The sequence below is a fragment of the Stylophora pistillata genome, chromosome 2 (genome assembly GCF_964205215.1).
Source record: "Stylophora pistillata chromosome 2, jaStyPist1.2, whole genome shotgun sequence".
NCBI classification, from domain to species: Eukaryota; Metazoa; Cnidaria; class Anthozoa; order Scleractinia; family Pocilloporidae; genus Stylophora; species Stylophora pistillata.
In genome coordinates this window covers 8,963,490-8,980,697 of record NC_142520.1, presented here as the reverse complement: position 1 = coordinate 8,980,697, position 17,208 = coordinate 8,963,490, and the positions used below count along the sequence as shown (strand labels likewise).

Genomic DNA, 17,208 nt, shown 5'->3' with positions numbered 1-17,208 from the left:
GCATTGTTGTTTTGTTAGTTGTTTTTCACCGATTATACAAGATCTCCAAAGAACTTAATTGATTGGCACTGAAAACTGTAATTTGTTAATGCACCTGAGCTATTTAGCCTCAATATTAAATTTATGGTCACTTAAACGATGAAGAGCAGTTCAGGTGATATAATTTATCATATATATAAATTACAAGGTTTTTCAATTCGGAAACAATCCATTTTACAAAGCGAATTCATTGGGAAATAGGACAATTAAAACTGTGACGACTGATGTCATACTGCTGTAATGAGATCGATGGAAAACATAAGTACTATGCCATTTTTTTTCATTCTGTCTTTGGGGTGTAATTCGTTAATTTCTACAGGATACGGGTGTCGTTTTTAAAAATTTAAAGAAGCAGGAGCCGAATTGAAAAGAAAACGCAAAGATAAACCTGTCACGAGTTGATCTGTCGCTGAAAGCATCTACTGTGAAAATTCCTCGTTGAAACTCGTAGCATTGTAAATGTACTTACTGCAAACTAATTGTGCGTTAATATTACGATATAGTATAGTTATTTAATAGATATATTAGAAAAAAATCCTTACGCTTTCATTGCTCGTGTCAGAATATGGGTACATGCTTCTTCCTCCGACGCTTCTCCAACGAAGAGTTTTGATTTAAACTTCCTCTCCGGACACAACATTTTCAAGAGGCAGTTTCAGATACCTCTATGCGGCTCAACCCGAAAACCTGCCGAACGAATGTGGTTCTGACAACCAAGAACGCGCTCGCTGAAGCTAACCATGGAATCAGTGACTAAAAAGGTGTCACTTCCCCAGGAAGCACCATATTGCTCACCAGGGACTATAGGTTTCGCGACGGCGGCGGCCCACAACATGATTTCGCTATTAGTATAATTCTCCAAGGACGCGTGAAATGTCCCTTGTTGGAGTCAGTCATTGTTAATGGCCTAGTAGGGGAGTGGCATATTAAAGGGGAACCCATGGTTTTCAGGGCGAACCGTGAGGGGCTAAGTCGTTACCAGCAAAGTATAAAGGGAGAACAGACAATTTCTGTTAAAAGCTGTTTAAGAGGACTGTCACGACAAAACGATTATGAATTGAAAAATGCATAACTGTGTCGTCTCCAAATTAAAATAACTTTTTAACATGCGCCGAACCACATCTCGTTCATTATTCTCAGCATCCTCCTGGTGTCTGTGTCGTAGAAACTTGGACAAGCATAAGGGAAGAGCGGGTCAACACGTTAGAGACCAGCAACATGATGTCAATACATAACTTTATTTCCGTTCGAATTTCAGCGAAGCATGGGTGGTGCTAGTTTCTCCGAACAAAAGCGCTAAAGAAATAAATTAGTAAGTCCAATTCAATGAACACACCTAATCAATTTCATCATTACAATACAATAAATAAAACGAATAAAAATGTTGAATACGAGAAAGAGAAATCCCCAGTTACTAAGAATAAAAGTGATTAAAAATATTTACAGCAAGTATCATGAAACTCTAAGACACATATATCATCCTTCAAATCTTGAATACAGGCCTTCAAATCTTAAGTACGGGCAATGTTAATATACAATCACTTGGCTCAAATGAAAAGTCGTATACAAGTTCTTCCTCTAGGATCAGCTCAGAAAACTCTAAAACAAAGTTCGGTTTTTTTTTTTTCCTGTTTTTGCTACAATCCTGCGACACGCTGAGGAACTAATTGCGTCTCTGCAAGATTTCTTGTGCTCTAGTATCCGCGTTTCATCTTAGTTTTTGATGTAGTTCTTTACTCTTTTTCACATTTTCCTATCATTGTCTATAAACCTTGAGGTTTCGAGCCTTTGCTGTTTTTAATAACAAATTAAAATCTTCGTCTTCTTCTGAGAACTCTGAAACAATTCTCTCCAGTCGTTGTAACAGGTCATGCTTTCTCCGGCCTAATTTACGGAGAGAAGACTCTACGACATCCTCTTGAAATCTCACTTTCTTTTCTTTTGGACGTTTGCTGCATTCTTCATTGCTTTCACCTTTGAGAGATTTTAACATGTTGCTTATCTTGTCAAAAAATGATTGTTTCCTCGTGCTGCACTGTTTACTTATTGTTTCTCTAGATTTTTTCTCCCTCAAAACTACGGTAGCCTGACTTTTTAAATTAAAGTTCAGATTCAAATTGTTCTTGGAGTCAAGGCCAACGTTTCCTAAATGCTTGTCTTTTGCGTCCTCTAATTTTTGGAAGGTTCTCAACTGACTCAGTGAGTTACTGATTGCATCTAAAAACTTTTTTCTTTCTTTTGAGGCCGAGCAATGGTGCTCATCAATAAGTTCATACAGCTCATCCCCGTTCACATCATTCTTAGCATCCGAAAGGGCATCGTTCATTATAACGATAAAAAAGTTCATGCAAAGGATAGTAAGAGATAAAAGAATTAAATACGCGAATACTCTGGCGTATATGGTGTTGGCCTCTGCTAGTTCATTGATTGGTCTAGCTTTCACTCGACCAAGAGTTAGCTCAATCTGGAAATAAGCTCCTTTTAGCATCGAAGAGTAGCGCTCAGATACACAACCAAACATCAAGACACCGAAGTGCAAAAATGCAACAAAGAAAATTAAAAAAACAAAACTAAACGAGGTCAAAGATCGTGCAGACATCTTCAATGTTTTGGAGAATAGAGCCACATGGTTGTTGAAGCGAATCATTCGCAAGAGTTTGGTAGTGACGATGAAAATCAGAATACCAAGGACGGCGTTTTCTACTTCTTGGCAAGTGATAGCTTCTTGAAAACTTGGATTTGCGTAAATGTTTTTATGCACTTTGCCCATGATTGAAATAACTTTACTCTGTCGTATCATATAAGTTACCACGGCAAACAGAGAGAAAAAAATTTGGAATATCTCGATCCAGTTCCACATGGACTTAAAATATCGAGAACGATGATTATAAAGCCTCAAGGTTTCTCTCCCAAAATACAAAAAAACAGATACAATGAAGAGAAACGTGCAAATCGAATAAAACTGATGAGAGGAAGTGTCAGTAGAATCAATTGACAGACTGTGGGTTTGCATGGAAGCTGTTTTCAGCCCAGATGCTTGAACCTCGTAGAAGTATGTGGCAACACCTAGAACATTTGCTGATGGATTAAACGTAGAAAACTCTGCGATGACCACTCGAGTTTTTCTGTCAAGCCAATTGTTTTTTTGTAAATCTGTTACTATGCTGAATCCTGTATGATTCTGATATCCGAGGTCTGCTACAAATCCTCCTCCATGATAATAGGAGAACTGTCCCCACCTAGGTATAGTGTCGGTGTCTTCAACATGTTGATATCGCCATGGCCTCGGGCAAAGACGTAGCAACTCGTCATTCCTCGTAGCATTGTCAACAGGCCTCCAGCCTGGTTTATTGTACGCGGCCTTGTCTTCGTTCTTTACCGAGTATCCCTCGAAACATTCTTCGATATAGTTCGGGACTTTGCACTGTGCTGCATTTTGAAAAACAAAAGATTATTACCAAAGAAGCTTGTTTTGGTATTCATTGTGCTCAGCGGTTTGTGTCATTTCAATCGTACTTTTAAAAGGACATGGACATCTCTGCTATGAAAAATAAAAGATAGTTGTAGAACCCTTAGAATTTACCTAAGGGGAGAGGAATGCCGTTGATCGATTCTAACTTTTACGTTGAATAAAAAACGCAGCTTCCCCTAGTCACCAACGCTGTTAGAATGGTCAGAGGCCGAGAGATTTGACACTATTATTTCACTATCAGTGCCGGTTTTTCGTGTATGACTATAAAGTGTAAAATTAAGTGTGTGTGTAAATAGCCTTGTCACTAAAATCGAAAACAATGAATGAATAAATAAATAAATAAACATACAAACAAGGAAATGCTTACTCGCTTTCACTTTGAGTTGCCTTATACGAGCCATACCGACAAGAAGAGAGTGTTTATTACCAATATACATTGTTTTCTTCTCCTCTTGACCGTTGTACCATCTTCCGGAAAACACTCCTGGGATGTAAACTTTCTGTAACCAGTTCCAGTACATAGTGCTGTTTTTCACCTGAATTAATACAAGATCGTCAGATTAGATATATTTCGTTTGGTTTATACGTTTAGCTGTATGGATAGATGAGAAGTTCGATCCACGCAAACGAGTAAGTATTTTTAAGCCCGTTTTTAGACTATTATTTCTAATTCCCAAAATTATTTATATTTCCCATTATACCCCATTCCCTCGAAAATTAATTTTTGTTTATTTATTTCAAGGATGTTTGTATGAGTTAGCAGCCACTTTCTGAATATCCTCCTTTAACCCTGTATCTCCCAGAAGTGATTAACATAGAACTTCTCCCCAAGTTATCCATACATTATTCAGTAAACAGATAATGAGAATGCTCAAAGTTATCATGTAGAATTTGAAGCTTTGATCTAACACTAAATTCTTGTAACTAATTAACAAGGAAATGTGTAGCAGCAAGAGGGGAGAATTAACAAAAGGATCTTGGGAGTTCAAAGGTTGATATAATGTCAATCTCTTGATGACTTTATACCACTTTGCTTGGAATCTCTCCTTAGTCTTGAGTCTCAGTCTTGCTCAATACGTCAATCACTATAGCAGAAAGTGTCTTAGCCAATGTCTGAATTGTCTATAAACGATTTTATTTTCCAGTTCTTCAGCAGGCCGTCAAAGTAACATTTCTCCTTGTATACTCAACTTGGAACCACACATAGGAATAAAAGCTGTAAGATCAATCAAACACAGAAATTTCAGCAATATATTAATCAAAATCAACTAACGTCTACTCACCCTGCTGAAGCTTGGTAGTCCATCTCTGATTGATTTCGTCATCAAGTACCGATGATCATTTCTATTTCCATAGCACACTACCATTAGCAAGAAAACGAAGACCAGGTATGCAACCAATTCTGTGAAGTAACGTGTCAGGTTCTGTTTCTTAGCTTGTTGTCTTCTCATCTTTTCCACATCTGATAATTGCAGTGCCCAAAACTTTTGTTTAGAGTACTCAGTCTTAGCTTGCTGAGGGCTTTCAGAGGCATGTACTTTTGATCTCTTTGCCTTTATCCTTAAAATGGCTGCAATAGTTAGAGCTGTGAAGAACACCTTTACTGGTTCCTTGATTGTTACGTCCTGGGCGAATGAGATAAGCATCGAAGATAGCCACTGCTCGCTGACACTCTTTTCCCAAATTAGACTGTAGAATATTGAAAACGCAGCCGAAACAGTACAAGAACAGAGCAACAAAAACCAAGCAATACCAGTGATAAAGGTGCCTTTATGACAATAGCCGTTGTTTGTTGCACACTTTTCAGCTCCTTTCTGAAAAAATAACGCTATGATAATATTTATGGGTGCTACAACAAGTGCGCTTTCAATGCCAGTCACAACTTGTCTCCACGACATTTTAAGCGGTCCAACCTGGATAGGCAGTTCGTAATTTCCTTCTAACTTATAGAACATCGCGTTAGCAAACATGGATGTCAAAAGCACTGACAGGCAACAAGAAAGCCGCTGTACTCTTGTGAAGCGGCTTCTTCGTAGCTTCGCTGCAACTGAAATCCAAATATGCCACTCCGCGAGGCCTCTTCGCCAACGTCTTGCGACTTCACTGCCGAAATCCAGATGATTTGAGGTCTTGTAGATTGTTCGCTCGATGCGCCCATCTCCCCGCTCAAGAGCAAACCACAGATTCGCCATAAATTTCCACGACTGGTTAGTTTGTACGTCCCGAATCAGAATTTCCTCAAGAAACCACGAAGGATTATTTCCAAAATTATCATGACCAATCTGTAGTCCTTGAATCGAACCAAGTGATTTATTAACATAAAGTACAAAAACATCGGAATTACCTCGAGAAAATAACATATTAACTGCACCAGGCTCTTCTTGGGTGAGATGAAGAATGCCACTCTTTCCGTCAGAACCGTAAATCTCCAAAGCAACATGAGCAGTCGTGCCCGAATTTTTCCACGCACCAGTAGTAATCACTATTTCGTATTCGTATGTACTGTTTGGAGAAGATGGAAGGTGGATCGGGGATTCCTCCTAAAAAAAAAAACAAAACAAAAAATGAAAAAGCATAATTTATTTACTTGACTAGCTAATTCATATTTTCAATTAGATTTTTTTGTTTCATTCCAAAAATACATGGTAAACCCTGGAGACGGTTTAATCTAATTGACTACTAATTCACAATCAACATATTCACCTCAACAAGCCTTTAAAGCAAATAATGTAAGAAAAAAAAAATTAAAAGCCTTTTTTTTGCTAACCCTTTAACTCCCAACGGTGATCCATATGTAGTTTCTACCTTTTATATCCAAACATTATCCAGTAAATAAGGAATGAGAATATTCAAACTTATCAAGTAGAAGAATTTTTATCTTCATCTATTAGCAAATGTTCATGACTTATTCACAAAATAATGCTTAGCAGTTGGAGGTACGAATTTACAATGAGATCTTGGTTGTAAACAGTTATACAGTGTAGTGGAGAGCAAACCCCGTGAAAATAATGGTCAAAAGCAAAATCTGGCTCTTTACTGACATTTTTCGCGTCTTCCTTGTCGAATTTCCTTACGATAACAATTGCAGACACATAACACAACAGAACCACCGCCATAGCCACAATTACTGCAATATTTCCAGTTTCCGGTAACTGCTGGAGCTCGACTAGAACCTTGTCAAAGTCAATAGGATTCGGTTCAACTAAAAGACTTCCTCCAAATGATGTCAAATGATTGCAGCTACAATTTATGAATCGGTCTGATGCTGCCAAAACCTGGAATTATAAATTAAAAGGAAGATGTAAGTGATGAAGTTTATCATAATGATTTTGGCTGCAGCTGCTTATCACTCTGTACCTTTCTCTTTTAAGGCGCTGCTAAGCTTATGTTGGTTATCAAATTTTTTCGACCTTTTACGATAGCAGAACCAACGGAAAATGTTATCAAAACAACGTTTGGCCTGAATACAATGATAAGTCTAGTGAATGAAGATTATTACAATACCGTAATAATTTTTCAAAAATTACTAAGAAAGGAACGACTTTTCTGAAATGTGTTGAAAGCAGTGCAAAATTATAACAATAATTATTGTCCTAAAGTTCATTTTTAACTTTTCACTTACCCGACAGCCAGATGAGATCCACTTGTCAAACTTTTCTGACCAGTAAACACAACTACCTAAGGCCACCTTCAGAGTGTAGTTCTCATCTGTTGTGGAATCATAAACTGGAATCACAGGGACATTTTCATCCTGGGGTGGGGTGGATGGTGGATCTTTAACTTCGACGCAGGAGCGCTTCCCTCGCTTTTCTCCTAAACAAGATCTTTTATGTCTTTTGTGAGATAACTTCATTGTGGCGTTGGCATTTTTTACGCTAAGAAAGTATTTCCCTGGATGCTCAGCCAGAACTTGTATCGGTGCATTTAGGGAGCAGACTGTTTGTCCTTGTCTTTTGTCACGCGCACGTAGCATCCAAACGCACATTTGGCCTTGAAAGATTGTGGCATTGAGGTCGTGGTCTTGAGATGTTGGCCGCTGACCAAAACGCATATAGACAAACAGATGTAGGGTTGGGTCTTGAGGTTTTATTTCCAGGATTAGCAAGGTGTTTTCATATTTCACGCTTGTCTCGTGGAAACGTATATCGTCATATTTCGTGAAATACCATGACTTCTCTAGAAATTTATTTCGAAGTTTCGAAGGCGTAACTATGACGACAATGTCTTCTGTGAGATTAGATACTTTAATAGGCTCGCTATAGTTGTTTTTCAACAGCAGGGTTGCAACATGAGAGCCAACTCGCTCCTTTGTGCCGTCCCAAGTGTAAGGGTTGAAAGAGAATGACAGCATCTAAAAGAGTAACAATATTTCAGCTTCGTTTGTTTGTTTGTTTGTCTGTTTGTTTGTTTGTTTTTACAAGGGATTTCGTCGTACTATTAAACGTAAGCTTATGCACTGATGAGGCCCAGAAGGCCGAAACAGCACTTTATACTTACATGAATAAATATATATTTAGAAAACAATGAAAGAAATATACAATTTTATTCGCCTGGTCACTTTTTTTGAAATATTTTAAAGCGAGAAATATCGGACCAGAGCGAAAAGCGACGACTAAGGCTTCTGAGAGACTTGATGCTGTTTTTAACTCAAGTTTAAAATCTATTTAAGGCGATATTAAGAAAATCAAGCTTGATTCGATTCGATTCTTTTTGCTATATTAAGTGTTAGAGTTGAACAAGTCAAAAGCAAAATAATAATTAGAGTTGCCTCTGGATATAGGCAGTCCTCAGGGTACCTAGTGTGCTACTTTACTACTTTGACTTGACTGGCGTCGGTATTAGCGGACAAATACTTTTCTGATTTCGCCACGAATACATTAAGTTTACCTTTAGGGCATAAATACCTACCTTAGCATCTACAAAACTTGTTTTTTTCACTCCGGAGACTATCAACAGGCTTTCAGACGGTAACCTAAACCGCCCTTTTCCTGCTTTTATTTCCAGTCCTGAAAGTCTTTGGCGGCTATATCTTCCAAGTTTCATGGACAATTGCCTTGCTGTGATTGTTATCGCTTTTTCATCAGGGACAGTCAAGGCCAGCAATGAGTCTGTAACGTTATCGAGGACCTTCATCGAAATCTTCACTAACATCTTACCCTGTAGAAATGACACAAATAGACATAGAATATAAAAAAATTATGAATCGTCAAAAGTTCCAAACAAAAAGGTCCGAAATCTGAAAAAAGAAAGGAGTGACGGTGAAGTTAACAGCAATCTTCTGTGGACCACTCACCAATGAATTAAAAAGTAATGACCGTGGGGTGGAAAGAGAAAAAATAAGAATTTGCTGGCACACACGGATACGTTAGTAAAGAGTGTTCATTTAATTCGTAGACTTGTCGACACCACATGAATGTACGCTACAATACCTGTTCTTGAAAACTTGATTTTGAATCCTCTGAAGCAATCACGGCTGCTGCCTTCAACACGCTATTTAAACATAAAGCCAAGTTTTCTGCTGACTTAGTTGTCAGGTGTATATCTGCTACGTCTTTTTTCCGGGCGAGAGACCATAAAAGGGACGTCATTGAACGGACCGCAATCAGGGAGATATTCTATGGAGTGCAAATTAGATTGAGCGGCTGAAATTGGTTACTTTCAGTTTTGTTTTCATTAACCTTTGTAGAGATATTCTGGCGTGAGTTAGTTAATGTAAGTTCAATAAATCACTCAGTATGACTTGGTGTTTTATGCTTGCTTTTTTTTTAATTTTTTTCATCTTTATCGTTGTTGTTGCTGTTGGGTTTTGAGCCCGTCTGGCTATAAAAAAAAAAAAAAAAAAACGACATATATAGCGACCAAAGTTACTCAAACATTAATATAAAATATACATATATGTGTCATTCTTTCAGTTGTGTCCCATCCAAAGCAATATTATAATAAATAAATAAATAAATAAATTTTAATTAGTTGTATAGCCCTATTTACATGTACAGATCAATAGTGCTTTACACTGAATAAAAATTAAAAACCTTATATATCTAAATAAAAATTTACAATAGTAATGGTAGCTAAAAATACATAGGAATAAATTATTTTAATGTAATATATCTAAGTTAATGATTACAAAAAGCTTCATTAAACAGAAATGTTTTAATAGCTTTTTTAAATTTATCCAAACACTTAATCATTTTAATTTCATGAGGAAGTCTGTTCCATAAGTATGGTGCTGCTGCCTGAAAAGATCGATCACCAAATGTCTTCAGCATCTTACCCTTAGGGGGCTCTAAGTAAAGACCGTCATTAGATCGAAGACAATAAGAAGATTTTGATTTAATAGATATGAGGCTGTTAATATATGACGGAAGTAAATTATGAAGCGCTTTAAAAGTAAGTAGAAGAATTTTAAATTTAATGCGAGCCTGGATTGGAAGCCAGTGTAACTCATATAGAATAGGAGTAATATGCGAGTACCTTCCAACGTTCAATAGCAGTCTTGCGGCTGCATTCTGTACACGTTGTACTTTAGCTATCAGTTCCTTTGAGGCACCATACAAAAGACTGTTACAATAATCTAATCTATTCGTTATAAACGCATGAACTAAAGTATGGAGACTGTCTTCGTGTAAATATTTCTTAATGCTTCTAATGTTATGAAGATAAAAGAATGCAGATTTGCAAATATTTGTAATATGCTTAGACATGCTTAGGTTAGCATCCAACCAACAGCCTAGACTTTTTACCTCGGAGCTATTATTAATTACCGAGTTGCCAACGGAGATACTGATTGGCTGTAGTTTAGATAATTGTTGTTTTGAGCCTATTAAAATCAGTTCAGTCTTGCTATCATTAATTAACAGTCTATCATGAATCATCCACTTCCTGATCTTTCCAATACAGTTCTCCATTGCTTGCAAGGCTTGGTCTTGAGATGTAGTATTAGGTTTAAAACTCAGATATAACTGGGTGTCATCAGCATAACAATGAGCACAAGGGAGCTCATGTTCAATGATCTTAAAGAGCTTAGATTATGTAACTTACCAGTGACACGTGGTTCACTTTATCCAAAAGTTGAAGAGCAGAACCGATAACTGATGAGCTTTGAAGCAGGTCCAAGACATTTTTCGCTTCCAAGGAAGAAACTTCTACTAGGATGTACTCCATTACCTTGAAAGTAATAAACACGTACAACTGAAGGTTACTTTAGGCGGGAAAGAATCAAGAAAGTAGACTATATCCCACACATGAGGCTCATTCCAAAGAACTGAAATCCTTTTAAAGGTATGTTTATACTCAAAGTATCAGGTCTCCTGATGATATTGATACTGACAACTATCAAAATGATATAATCGCAAGTGTGTGATTGATCCTAAGACATCGCTAGTTGGAACATACGTCCAAGCTGAAACTGAGGGATGTGTACCGGTTATTTACGCCAATGGAATATATTTTAAACTTCATGGTAAGATGCTGAAAGTACTCTTTTGAAATTCAACTCAAGGCTGTACAGCGTTTACATTCTATTCATAAGAAGCCCTCTTTGTTCCGGCGCAAGAAAAATGTAAAGACATAAAACCTGTAAGCCATGATTCCTGAGCATCACAAATTCCAGATATTGAACATATGAGGCTCTCATTTACTAAAAAAGTATGCCAATACACTTAGTGTAATATATTTGTTTGTTATTCGAAAGTTGATGGTTTGATATATGATTTTCGATACAATTTTATTTCTGTTTCTCTCCAGGGAAACTCTTTGTTTATTGGATTTTAAGATCACGATGAACTAGATTTGCTTCACTATTTAAGTATGCATTAGGCTTTTAAAAATACCTTGTATCTCTCCTGCAAATCAATTGAGGGTTCTTGCAAAACTGATTGTATGATAGAGTTCGCACATAGCGCCGCTTCTCTCAGGTTTTCACTGTTGATGGATTCTTTGAATAAACTTGCCACGAGGAGGTCTGTGATATTTGTCATGTTTTCTTGCTGATATGGCTTGATCTGTAAAAGGTCAAAAGCAGGTATCGACTTGGTTACACGCCTAAAGAGAGTTTGACAGCATAAATACTTGTTGTTCACAAGCTGGGAGGTCCGTATTGTAAAAAAATCTACCCAAGGTCTTGGAAAGCCAAGACAGAGGGCACAGTTTTTCCCAATACGGACCGACCCAATGGTGAATATCATCAATAATTTTTTCTCAAACTCAACGAAATGTAATTTGGCCACAGTAAAAAGTTTTTGGAAAAGCTCTTTTTACACTCCCCTACCCACGCGCAGCATTATAGTTTCTTTAGAACCTTGTCCCTTTTAAAGAGAGCTTAATCTAAAGTAATAGAGACCAAAAGAAATCAATGTGTTCCCACTTTATCTCATGCTAGAAATTAAATTAATAATTATCGACCTACCTGGACTGTCAAAGGGACTGGGGGAGCAGAAATTCCAAATTTGTCAGTTACTGTAACGGTGAACTTGACAACAAAGCATTCTTCCTTGTTCCCAGGCGGTATCTTAGCACTTATGGTGTTGTTAGCGCCACGATATAACACACTGTAAAGACCGTTCTGTAGCCTGTATTGAAACTCGTAGGACAGAGGGGTGCTGTTACTTTTCCAGTTGCTACAGCTAAGATTAAAATAAGTTTTCAGTGAGGTACCGTTTGCCGGAGTGATCGAGCAGTTCCCCTGTGTGGGGGGTAATGCCGTGATAATGTCGTAAGCACTCATTCCCCCTCTAGCGTCCGTAGTTGTAATGAGTAGTACCAGGCGATACCTGCTTCCGCCAGTAAGGGAACCTCCTTTGATAACAATATAGCTTGAATTCAGTGGTGTACTTGTGATGTTTCGTAGATTATGTTTCCTTTGCCAGGTGATGGTGTTTTTTTGCTGGTAGAGTATCCATTCAAAAGAAGATATTTTAGAGCCCTGTAATCCCATGCATAAAGATTGGACTCCAAGTTTAACCAAGGGACTCGTTTTAGGTTGGCTAGGTTGGCAGTTAAAGAAACATCTAGAATGCGACAAAAAAAGATTAGACCATCACTCAGCGAAGAAAAGTTTTGAACTCCTGTTGTCTGACGAGAGCATATGTTAAAATTATGAATAACAGCAGCAACAGTGACTGCGATGTAGCACTGATATGAGTACCTGCTAATGAAGTAACTTCAACAAACAATAACGGCAATGTCAGCAACAACAATATCATTAACAGCAGCAAGAAAGCAACAAAAAACGAAGACAGCAGAAACAACGAATACTAACAAAACCAGTAAGAAAATAGGAAGAAAAGGACAACAGAGGCATCAGCAGCGAAAATAAAGAGCAAAAGCAAGGTCAAGAATAAATAGAGGTATAAACAACGGCAACATAAACGAAAGCAAAAACAATACGAATAACCCAAAAACTGCAAAAGACAAAGGAAATCCCTAACCTTTGATATATTTTTGGGGGGTCTCCTTCTAACAAATGGATTACTTGATAAACGGTGGAAATGCGAGTGTCCTTGGTCACTTCCAGTTTAACTATGTAGGTCTGATTCGGAGACAAAGTTTCCTTGTTTAGGGACATTGTTTCGCCAGATGCTGTTCCATTATAATATATAGCTGACTCGTTTACTGTCGTTGGGAAACCTTTGTTCGCTTTCCCTTCCACTTGTTTTCTGGAGTGGTCTGCTGTGATTTTGCCATAATGCCAGGTAAAGTTCATTCTTGATTGGTTACTACGCGGATCTTCCGGGTCATATGACAGTGAAGCATTCAATGTTATGTTTTCCTGAAGTCCTCTGGTTACCTCGGCGCCACCAGAAATTACTGCAACGAGGTCTTGTTCTGTTTTGCAAAAAATTGTCTTTAGTTTAGAAAAAATATATTTTCTGTTGTTGTTAGCAGTCTTGGTAAATGTGACCGATATTTTGTTACCAAACTTTCAATATACAAAATTATAGCCGCTTCTAGTCATCCTGATCTTTTTCTCACTGTGACAGCCTATCTCAGAGACACCCCAACTATTTCTATATAAGACTCGAAATACTTATATTAAAACGAGGCTTAAAATGAACTCTGTTTTACGGCGTTTCCTCCCTTCCTCTCTCCTTGCTTAATTTACAAATTTTGTACTTAGCACCGTTCTTAGAGTAAGTTTGTTGGATCTAGGCACTTAGCAGTTTACATTTTGTAGATTTGCTTGTCTGATAACGGATTCTTTATCGTACTTGCAATTGGCACATGTTCTACGTCACCTTCAGCATTAGATGGTGGGTTGCAAGGTGGTTCAATGTAGACCTGGTGGTAGTCCTGTGAGGAATTTTGTCCGGAAGCTGAATCTGCTTCAAAAAAATTACAAATGAAATGAAGGGGAAGTAAACTATTAAAAAAAAAAAAAAACAAAGAGAATGTATATTGGTCTCTTCTAAGAGTTACTACTATTCAGTAAAGCACTTATTCATTTTTGTCAACCGCTGCTTTGCGCCTGTAACGAAAGGAACGGATGTTTTATTAACAACATCAGTTTAATTCCAATCAGTATGAGATCATCGTGCGTTATTTTCTTACACTTGGTATTGACCACTACTGAATTAAGCGGACCCCCAATTAAATGGGCACCCTCTTATAGGCGGACACTAAGCATGGTCGTGAAATAAATGTCTTACTTTTCCTTCTTTAACGAGCCCCTATTTAGCAGACAGCTCTATTAAGCGGATGCGGCTCTTAGCTCTTAAATAAATTATATCTTGCTAGTTTCCATTGTAAAATAATCTATATTAAGTGGACACCGGAATGAATTGACATTGTAGTGTATGTGATTACGTCCCCGCGTATAGTGACTGTTTTGCTGTCTTGTTTTTGCATTATTACCAACAAATTAGAGTTGTTGATAAAAGTTAATGAAATTGAACTCTGGATAGCTTTGTTAGCGATGTGGAACTTTATCACAGTTCAGAGTAACCGTTGAATGTCAATCGTTTACATAAATTGCGCAATTTTTACAAAACTCTATTAAGAGCAAATCTGTGCAAAAATCAAACATTGGACGGCAAAGGCAAGAAACTAAAATTCGCTGTTCTTTTGCATACAAGTAGCCTTAAGAAAGTATACAATTGCTGTGCAGTTATTTCCTCAAAAAAATTATTTGCTTCCGAAACTATGAAAACGTGTTGTTTTTAGTCCCGGGATCGATTTGGCGACACCGAACAGGTATAAAATAGGTCATGAGTCACTCGACTCGCGTATCAAAAAAACTGCGCTAGAAAAAGCTATCACAGTTCCAAGTTGTTGTATAAGTTGTCATTGTCTAGACACCGTGATTTCATAAAGATTAGATTACTTCCAGTATTCAAGAAAAGTGAAAAGGTTATGGCTCTCCATTGTTGCGTAAAACGGTAGGCGAAAAACAACGATAATTTTTAGCATGTGCCTCCGCTCAGAATTTCGTAAGATTACAAATGATAATACTAGAGTTGATGATCTTTCATAATATGTAAAGTTTACTTTGGGGAAATGAATTTGGAATTTTTTACATTTTTTTTTAAATTCGTGAAGAAAGACAAAAAAATCACGCCGTCCTGGGGTGTTCATGTGATCATCAAGACATTGATATGATAAAAATTAACACGACTCCGATGCATGTAGCAAAGTAAATATAATAACCTTAACTCAAATATTATATTCTTAGCTGTTCATATGAGTCCAGAGTTTCAGTCTGTTTTGCCGTTTTCTCCATTCTGCGGTCTCTGTAAGTTTGACATCTGCACCGTCACTTCATGTCGCGGCTCCATCAAAACAGCTGCTCCTGAAAACGTCTAAACTTTCCGATTTGTATTCCTTGTGTGCTTGATACGACGTGTTGGTGTTCTTTGCGACAAAATTCATTAAAAGACTGATCGAGCCGACTATTCAAGGCTTACGTTTAGAGTTTTCTGCCATCGGTCCTGTTCATCAATTATCTGTTTGACAGACTGTATGCAAATTTGTTTCGCTTGAATCTATAAAAAAAATTTGCATAGAGGCCGAACGAGCTTCAAGTGCTTGACAGTCGAATTTGTTCATGGAGTTGGGGGGGGGGGGGGAAAGGAAGTATGCGGTCTCTTTCTAAAGTGCGTTACTTTGGGGTAGCAGATTTCTCTTTAAATCGCTAATAAAGTATTTTACCAAAAATTTATCTTTCTTTTTACTTACTTTTGAAGAATCGAACAACTCAATTTATGTAATTAAATCAACCTCTTTAGTGCATGTTTATTTCCCACGTGAACTAAATAAAAATTCTGAATTTAAGAAAGACAATACTTTGCGTGTTCCTGCTCTTGGAGAAATGGTGGAGGTTTTTGCTCTATCGGGAGTATAGTCGCCAGTCCACGTTCGCAAATCTATCATATTATATTGTCGCGCTATGCAAATTAAGTAAGGTAGTTCTGTCAAATGAAAACCATCGAGACCTCTTTCCTGCTTTGAACTGATTTGATTGAAAACCTCGGAACAACGATCGTCGAAAACAAAAGAAAAGAGACATATGGCTAAAAGACCCAATCTTGGCCACTGGGATTACCTTATCCACTCTATATACCAATTACTGTCACGAACTCTTGCTCAGCCTGATATACAAATTTTGTGTTGCTTTGCAAGCAAGACTTAGTCTGCATAGAATCTCAAATCGGTCCACGGTAAACTGCATAGCACATGCTTGAACTAGTTGGCTTTATTGTCAGCCCTTTTATGGTTTCTTTCAGAATTTTCAGAAAAATTTGTAATAACAGTATCAAGAGTACAAATGTGAAAGGTGAGCTAGGAAGAATTCGTTGAAAACTAAGGTCCTGACTACATGAGCCGGGCTGGCCCGGTTAGCCGGGCTGCTTTGGTGTGCCTAGATGACATTCAGCCCGGTATTACATGAGGCTAGCCAGCCCGGTTGATGACTGGGGTGATAAACCGCGGGAGACCGGAGTGAACTTTGATTTTATTGATCCTCCCCAGTATCTTTACCATTACATCATAGAACTCCATTACCAACTTTCCAGAACCACTTCTAGATCCCATTGTCACAGCATTACTAAATTTTTGCAGCAATTCTTTTATCTTTTCCATCAACCTGGAATAACCTTTCTTGATCAGCGCTTTCTCTGACTTGGCTTTTTCCACCAACTCTTTCCTCTGAGACTCCTCAACATCCTCGAGAATGGCAGTAGTTTCTTCTGGCCCAAACAAGTCAACATCGCCAGGAGAATACTTTGTCGCTATCGCCTTTCTCACTGCTTCATATTGCTTATTTTTATCAGCATTGAAGTCCACGTTGCGATACTCCATATTAGCTTTGAATTCACCGAGCGCGCGAAGAAGGTCGTCAACCATTCCAAAATCGTCCACTTAAATTTCGTGGCCGCCATGTTTGCATGAAATTGAGACCATTGCGCATGAGCATTGTATTACCCGCTAAACTCTTGCTGGCTTAATCAGCCGGGCTGACCCACCTAAACACGATTATATGGGAAAATTTCAACCCGGTTGGCAGGGATCCCGGCACCGCGATACTGGGATCTCGGCTTACCGGCCGGCCCGGTTGTCATGTAATCGCGAGGTTGATTTTTGTTGCGTTTGACAAACGTGCCGAGATCCCGGCAAACTGACGCCAGCCCGGCTAACCGAGCCAGCCCGGCTCATGTAATCAGGTCCTAAGCCGATTTTGATCGTGGCAGCAGAGGCGGGCTTCT

General features: G+C 38.1%; 2 protein-coding genes across 2 annotated transcripts; both read right to left on the bottom strand.

Moving 5' to 3' along the window:
- Positions 1–1,266: 1,266 nt before the first annotated feature.
- LOC148737016 (polycystin-1-like protein 2) lies at positions 1,267–5,947 on the bottom strand. Its single transcript, XM_088750785.1, has 3 exons — positions 4,795–5,947; positions 3,879–4,047; positions 1,267–3,468 (listed from the first exon to the last, which is right to left on the bottom strand). Exons 1-3 carry the CDS (start codon positions 5,869–5,871, stop codon positions 1,796–1,798), a joined length of 2,919 nt encoding a protein of 972 aa, XP_088606911.1. The 5' UTR covers positions 5,872–5,947; the 3' UTR covers positions 1,267–1,795.
- Positions 5,948–7,037: 1,090 nt separating this feature from the next.
- Positions 7,038–13,580, bottom strand: LOC148737015 (sperm receptor for egg jelly-like). The gene is made up of 7 exons (XM_088749234.1): positions 12,940–13,580; positions 11,919–12,519; positions 11,344–11,514; positions 10,553–10,678; positions 8,941–9,126; positions 8,420–8,668; positions 7,038–7,862 (listed from the first exon to the last, which is right to left on the bottom strand). The coding sequence occupies exons 1-7, from the start codon at positions 13,212–13,214 to the stop codon at positions 7,038–7,040; spliced, it is 2,433 nt and encodes an 810-aa protein (XP_088605360.1). The 5' UTR covers positions 13,215–13,580.
- Positions 13,581–17,208: the final 3,628 nt, after the last annotated feature.